The following is an 8,248-nucleotide window of genomic DNA, read 5'->3' on the forward strand; positions in this document are numbered from 1 at the left end:
AACATTTTGTATTCATAAACTTTTTCTCTTATCAAACCAAAATTATGGTTTCAGTTATACACTGATAGTTCCTGCTATCTATGCAAAACTTCTTCATCATTATAATTAGAAACACTTTCTTCTAGCATGAACTTCATGAATGGCAGAGAGGGTTGAATACTAAGTAAGAAGAAAGTCTGTTCAAGGATTTCCTTCTTTCTGGCACCTGATGTCAATCAGACGGACTATGGCTAATCTCACCATGAGCGGCTTTGTTCTCATGGGGTTTTCTGCCGAGCCTGAGCTAGAAATCTTATATGCATCCTTGTTCTTAGTTTTTTACTTGCTGTCTTTAACTGGTAACATCCTCATTATCACCACCACTACCATGGATGAAAGTCTCAGCTCCCCCATGTACTTTTTCCTGAAGCATCTCTCCTTCTTGGATATCTGTTATATTTCTGTGACTGTACCAAGATCCGTTTACAACTCTTTCATGCAGAGTGGAATTATTTCCTTCTGGGAATGCATATTACAGTGTTTTGCTTTAATTGTCTGTATTTCTGCTGAATTGGCCATGCTCACAATGATGTCCTATGACCGCTATGTGGCCATCTGCCTTCCACTACACTATGATATCATTATGAATGTCAGAACCTGTGTCCATGGAGTCATTGGCATCTGGATCAGTGGGGCTATCTCTGGAGTAATGCACACTGCAGCTACTTTCTCCATCCCGAATTATTCATCAGTTCTTCTGTGATGTGCTCCAGATCCTGAAACTCTCATGCTCCAATGAGTATATAGGTGATGTTGCCGTCACTATCTTCATATCTTTTGCTGCATTTTTCTGTGTCATCTTTATTGGCTTCTCTTACACACACATATTTTCCTCTGTGCTAAGGATGCCATCTGCAGAAGGCAGAGCCAAGGCCTTTTCCACTTGCCTCCCCCACCTTGCTGTTGTCATATTATTCCTGACCACGTCTTCCTTTGAATTTTTAAAACCTCGTTCAGAATCTTCAACTGCATTGGACATTTTGCTTACTGTTCTTTATACAATTGTCCCCCCAACTTTTAATCCAGTTATATATAGCCTGAGAAATAAAGCCATTAAGAAGGCTCTAAGAAAGTTATTTCAAAGAATAAAAGCATACCTTATTTGTTAAGGTAGATCTTAATTATCAAGTGAAACAGTTATTGCTTAATAGTGAATTCAATCAATAAAGTAAAACAAGATAAACACTGTATGGGATGTTTTGTGGGGTACATTTTGTGTCATATAGGTAGGTTTTCATGTGTATGTTACCAAGTTATAAAAATATTCATATAAACTATATGCATATATAGTCTTAATGTATATTGATTAGATCTTATTCCACAAACCAAGTGTGTAATTAATATATTAATTCTTCTAATAATAATTTCAATTGCATTTCTCTTCCTTATTTCTTTCTATATCAATGACAAAATCCAATAAATGCAGTGTGCATTTGTCATTTCCAAAGTGATACCTGTCTATGGAGATTAGGTAACTATCACAGCATGCAACATGGATGTCTCCATTATTAAGGGAAGCACACACCAGATGTGTCTATTGGCTTTCCTGGTGCAGTCCCTGATTTCCCCCCCAAGAAATATTTCAGCTAGAATGCCCATTGGAGGAAGTTAATCATAACCCCTGTGTGGATTACTGGCTATATTTCTGTTATATTCATGACATGGAGGTGACATTATATATCTCTTTTCTTATCATTTGGCTTTGTCTCCTTTGCAAAACTACAGACCAAAATTCGGCCTCAGTCAATATGCAGTCAGAGAAATTTCAGTACCAACAGCTGCTAAAGTTCCCCACTGGCTAAGTATATTTGCAACTCAAAGACACTTCTTGGTAGTAAACAACAGCTCCTATCTTTCTTGCATTTTACTATTCCAGCAGGTTGCAAATTGTTGCAAAAACAGTTTCTCCTTCTTTGTTATAAGAACATCCTTCTAAACTAGAACACCCCCTTATGTCACTTCCTTACATTTTAGTTTGAGATTCTTTCCCCCTGTATTGGCTAGGTTTTGATATGTAGATTCTAGGGCCTGCTATCATTGTATTCCTTCTCCTAAGATTCCCTGCCCTTTGTTTCCGCCAAAAATTTTGCATGCCAGATATTTGTATATATTTTCCAACATGGAGAGAAAATTTGTCTCTTGTCTATTGCAGATGTGAGTCCCCATACAATGTATTTTGTATAGTCTTATTATTTCATATTTGTTCATTTCATGCGCACTTTCTTTAGTGAAGAAATTTTCGTCCCCACTAGAAGATGCTGAGATGCAAGATGCCTGCAGCAGATAACAGTTGAGATAAGCTCGGGTAGCAGAAGTCTCTACATTATTAGCTATTTGGAACTAGCAATATCGTATCAACCTTCCTGAAGATACTTGAATATACTTGAATGCTTTGAATAAACAATCTCAATATACTTAAGTCACCCTGAAAAATTTATTTATCAGTTACATTTCTTTTTCAGATGAACTTTTTAATTAATTTTTTTCAGATGAGTAATTTTCAGATTAATTTTACACCTATGTGGAAGAAATGTTTGAATAACAGAACAAGGGACAAAGGACATTTTGTGAAAGTAAGGTGCTTACTTTTTCTGACACTAAATATGGTTTCTTGAGCACCACCAAAGTTCACTTATGAATATAGAGCTACAACCACTGATTCTCAGGCTCTTCCAAAACATTGAAAAGACAGGAATCCTTCCTAATTCCTTGTACCAGGTGAATATCACAATCATTCCAAAAAACAAAGAAGACACTGCCAAGAAAGAGAACTACAGACCAATCTCACTAATAAACATAGATGCAAAAATCCTCAAAAAAAATCTTAGCAAACCGAATATCAAAAAGATTATACACTATGACCAAGTAAATCAATTAACATCATACATCACATCAACAAGAAGAAAGACAAAAACCACATGGTCATATCAATCGATACAGAGAAGGCATTTGACAACATCCAACATCCATTTATGCTGAAAACACTCAGCAAAATAGGATTAAGAGGAACCTTTCTCAAGATAGTTAAAGCTATCTATAAAAAGCCCACAGTCGGGGCTGGGCGGTGGCACTAAAGGTAAGGTGCCTGCCTTGCCTGCGCTAGCCTTGGATGGACCGCGGTTCGATCCCCCGGTGTCCCATATGGTCCCCCAAGCCAGGAGCAACTTCTGAGCACATAGCCAGGAGTAACCCCTGAGCATTACCGGGTGTGGCCCAAAAACCAAAAAAAAAAAAAAAAAAAAAAAAAAAGCCCACAGTCAACACTATCCTTAATGGCAAAAAACTGAAAACATTCCCAATAAGGCTGCCCACTTTCTCCACTCTTATTCAACATAGTTTTAGAAGTACTAGCACTAGCAATCAGACAAGAAAAGGGAATTCAAGGAATTTACATAGGGAAAGGTGAAGTCAAACTATCTCCTTTTGCTGATGATATAATGATATATATAAAAAAACCTTAAAAGTCCACAGTAAAACTAGAAAAAATAAGCCAATACAGCAAAGTGGCTGCTACAAAATCCACACTCAAAAGACAATACCATTACTCTATAAAATATCAAAGTAGAGAAAGACATTAAGGAGTCGATCCCATTTAAAATAGTACCTAAAAATATCAAGCACTTAGGAATAAACCCGACAAGAGAAGTGAAAACTTCAGAAAGACATTAAAGAGGACCTAAGGAAATAGAAAACATCCCCTACACAAGGGTAGGAAGAATCAACATAATCAAAATGACTATCTTACATAAATTACTATATAGATTCAACACAATCCCTATCCAAACTCGACATCATTTTTTAAGAAATTAAAACAATAAATTGTAAAGTTCATCTGGAACCACAAAAGATCTAGGTTAGCCAAATGCTTACTGAAAACCAAGAAACTGGGTGGCATTTCTTTACCTAACCTGAAGCTTTATTATAAAGCCATAGTCATCAAAACAGCATGGTACTAGAACAAAGACAGAGTATCAGGCCAGTGTGTTAGAACAGAATATTCAGAGATTTAGTCATAGATATACAGTCAACTCATATTTTACAAAAGATCCCAGAAATGTATCCAACAAATGATGTTGGAACAAATGGATAACCACCTGTAAGAAACTAAAGATTAATCCATACCTCACATCCTACACAAAAATCAACTCAAAATAGATTAATGATTTGGAAATAAGACCCAAATCTATAAAGCTCATTGAGGGAAAAATAGGCATAACACTACAAGACTTATACCTCAAAAAAGTCTTTGATGATAAAATTCCAATGGAAAAATTCCAATGGCATCAAACTTAAACAAATGGGACTACATGAAACTAAAGAGTTTCTGTATGGTGAAAGAAACTTTGGATAAAACTAACAGACAGCTAACAGAATTGGAAAAATTTTCATACTCGACACATCAAACCAAGGATTAATATCTAGGATATACAAAGCACTCAGAAAGGTGAGCTCCATAAAACCCAATAAAGCCATAGAAAAATGGGGAGAATAAATGAATAGATATTTTCCAAGGAAGACCAACAGATGACCAAGAGTCATATGAAAACATGTTCACCATCACTCAACATTAGAGAAATCCAAATCAAGAGAACAATGAGGTACAACCTAACACAAGTGATGATGGCACACATCAAAAATAATGGGAACAATCTCTATTGGCGAGGTGTGGTAAGAAAGGAACTTTCATCCACTGCTATGGGAATGTTGCCTGGTCCAACCCCTATGTAAATTAGTATGAAGGATGCTTAGTAAACTCAGAATTGAGTTTCCTTATGATCCAGTAATCACATTCCTGGGTGTCTACCCCCAAGATGGAGGAATATTCATCCTAATGTATGTATGCAGCAATCAGCACAATAGCCAAGAATTGGAACCAACCTCAATGCCCAACTACAGATGAGTGGATCATGAAGATGTGGTATTTATACACAATGGAATACTACATAGCAGTTAGAAATGATACTATCATGGATTTTGCAGCAACATGAATGGATCTTTAAAATATTATGTTAAATGAAGTAAGCCAGAAGAAGAAGGATACAGAATAACACTTCTTTGAGGCATTTAGAACATATACCACATCTGATTACAGTAATCCACGAGCAAATACAAAGGTCGAAAGGGTAAAAACTCCGAACACCGTAGTTACCAGCATATAACAAGAAGTGTTCAAATGAAGTGGAAGGGGGCAACACAAAGATGCGAATACCCATTATAACCTAAAGAAACCAGCAAGGACAGAAGCAGCAGTTTGGAGCAAACAGGAATGTAACCAACCTCTAAACACCAAGATATATTATAATGTCCTAATGTATTATCCAGAGAACCAGGTGAAGAATATATGAAAAGCCTGGACTCCAGCTGCAGTGATAACAAACTATGTTTTAATGCCTTAATTTTAACAAGTATAAAATAATCCTTCAAAGGATGGACACGCTAATTTTAAACCTCAGCATTCAACCATGCCAGTTTCCATACGCAGTGCACATTCTGTCAGTGTCTTGATAAAGTACTCTAATTTGCCCAGTTCTTTTTGTTTATGTCTTCTATTAGGATCCAAAGCATATGATCATTCAGACCACTGGAACAGTCAATGGCTCACCAAAGACTTATGTTACAGGTTCAATGCATGTCGAACATGTTCTGGCAAATCACTACTCCCCCCCCCTTATTTTTTTTTTTTTGGTTTTTGGGCTACACCCGGCGGTGCTCAGGGGTTCCTCCTGGCTGTCTGCTCAGAAATAGCTCCTGGCAGGCACAGGGGGGCCATATGGGACATCGGCATTCAAACCAATCACCTTTGGTCCTGGATCGGCTGCTTGCAAGGCAAACACTGCTGTGCTATCTCTCCAGGCCCATGTAATTTATTTATTTATTTCTTTTTTCTTTCTTTCTTTCTTTCTTTCTTTCTTTCTTTCTTTCTTTCTTTCTTTCTTTCTTTCTTTCTTTCTTTCTTTCTTTCTTTCTTTCTTTCTTTCTTTCTTTCTTTCTTTCTTTCTTTCTTTCTTTCTTTCTTTCTTTCTTTCTTTCTTTCTTTCTTTCTTTCTTTCTTTCTTTCTTTTCTTTCTTTTTTTTTTTTTTTTTGGTTTTTGGGCCACACCCGGCGGTGCTCAGGGGTTACTCCGGCTATCTGTTCAGAAATATCTCTTGGCAGGCATCGGGGACCATACGGGACACCAGGATTCGAACCAACCACCTTAGGTCCTGGATCGGCTGCTTGCAAGGCAAACACCGCTGTGCTATCTCTCCAGGCCCCCTTTTTTAAATTTTCTTTCTCTCTCTTCTTCCCTCTACTTTTTTCCGTTTCTCCTTTATTCTTCCTCATTAATTCAGTATATTAAAAAAAGCTCTCAAATATTGTTGCCTTTGTAGTAGATTACAATATTTGAACATATAAGATAACAAATGAAACCACAAAGACTAAAATTAGTAAGAACAGTAAAAATGGTATATTTAAAGTGGGCCTGGGCATAAAAACCTCCAGACAAAAGATGTGCGATTTTTTTCAAATGCCTTGCTTTAGCAGTTGTGAATTTATATGAAGTCTAGAAATTATATGTACGGTGCATAGGGTGCTTGCCTGGCATGTGGTCAACCTGGATTAAATCACTGGCATCTCAAATGGTCCCCTGAGCACCAACAGAAATAATTCCTGAATGCAGAGCCAGGAGTAAGCCTGAATTATCACAGGTGTGACCCCCAAAACAAACAAAAAAATAAAATGTATTGAGAAATTACAAGTGCATTTTGTATGTAACTTATGAAACAAAAATAATGCATTGGATAATCTCAAAAATATAAAATAAAAAAAGCTCTCGCTCAGTTGCTCCTTAGGAAAGGTTCCTCTATGCTTAAGATGCAGCGGACAACACTTCATAGGGTAACTACATCCTATAATCCTCACCACCCATTGCTTAGTACTCTAGATGTGAAAACTGTGCTTATCCTAAAAATCTCCAACCACTATATAATTCTGAAACCTTTATTTAGCAAAGACCACCCTCATCAGTGATGAAGAGCCTCGAAAGAGGAAAATCCTCCAATACTGATGCACTGGCTCAATACTCTAACTTGTTTTTACCGTATTTACTTATTCTTCCTTTCTCTTCTCTCTTATCTTTTGTTTTTACCCCTTTTTTTTCCTAAACCATATCTTAACTGATCATTTATCTTTTCCTAACTCAGTCATATCTCAAAAGTTCACACATAGCCTATGAGTGTCAGGCCTCCAGCAACAACCTAAGAATAGAACACTAATGTCTATCTTTATGTGGGCATGAGTTTGTAGACATTGGACTCCTCTCTGATTGCCAAACCTAAAATGTAAACAAATTATGCCTAAACTGTATATAGCCCCTCTTATATATTACTCCTCCCCCTTCATAAATTCCTCTATTCTTTTATCCCTCAATCCTGATCCATCACCTTTCCTTATTAACTCTCTTTACCCTCAGTTATTAACTCATTAGGTACCAAGACCAAACTCCTGCTCCAATAAACCACCACCAAGTTCCTAAACTGAAAGGACACCCTCCTAGCCCCACATAACATGCCTCTGCAAGAAACTTCTATCAACACACCTGCTAACTCAAGCGGCTGGCCCTTCTTACCCTATTAATCATGGACTGTTGCATGCTACTGATTCAGCCCCAGAAGGACCCCAGTCCAAGGACACTTTCCTCATGGCTACAAATAACTTCTCAAACCCAACAAGACATGATGTGTGATGAAAAACTGCCCTAGATTCCACCGCCCCCAAGAATATCTCAAAAGACTCAATGGGGAAGCCTATATTTTCTTTATGTGTTTAATACCTCCATAATAATACCTCCTATTTTGTTTATTCCCAAAAGTAAGTTAGCCTTGTAAACAGCATTATTTTTAATGGCTTTTTAAAATGTAATTTTATTTATTTATTTTATATATATTTTTTCTTTTTCTGTTTCTCTCTCCAACCTCACCTGTTTTGGTTCTGATTGGTATGAAAACCTACAAAAAAAGTCTTGCCTGGGATACAAGCTCAGGTCAAAACTAGGGCACAGAGATTGTGCAGACTATCATTCTCACCTCCAAATCTACCAGCAATATAATATGTTGCCAAACCCTTTTGCATAGGCACTCTAAACAGAAATGTTATACACAGAAACAAAGCCTTATCTACTAGGGATAAGGACTCATACTTTTTTTTAATACAGGCTCCCCTCCCACC

At 37.0% G+C, this 8,248-nt stretch overlaps 1 protein-coding gene across 1 annotated transcript; it reads left to right on the plus strand.

Annotated features, from left to right (window-relative positions):
- The first annotated feature begins 226 nt into the window (after positions 1-226).
- LOC125995909 (olfactory receptor 14J1-like) lies at positions 227-1,148 on the plus strand. The gene is given in 2 exon segments (XM_049764862.1): positions 227-717; positions 719-1,148. Coding segments are annotated over 2 exon segments (921 nt in total).
- Positions 1,149-8,248: the final 7,100 nt, after the last annotated feature.

The sequence above is a fragment of the Suncus etruscus genome, chromosome 18 (genome assembly GCF_024139225.1).
Source record: "Suncus etruscus isolate mSunEtr1 chromosome 18, mSunEtr1.pri.cur, whole genome shotgun sequence".
Taxonomy (NCBI): domain Eukaryota; kingdom Metazoa; phylum Chordata; class Mammalia; order Eulipotyphla; family Soricidae; genus Suncus; species Suncus etruscus.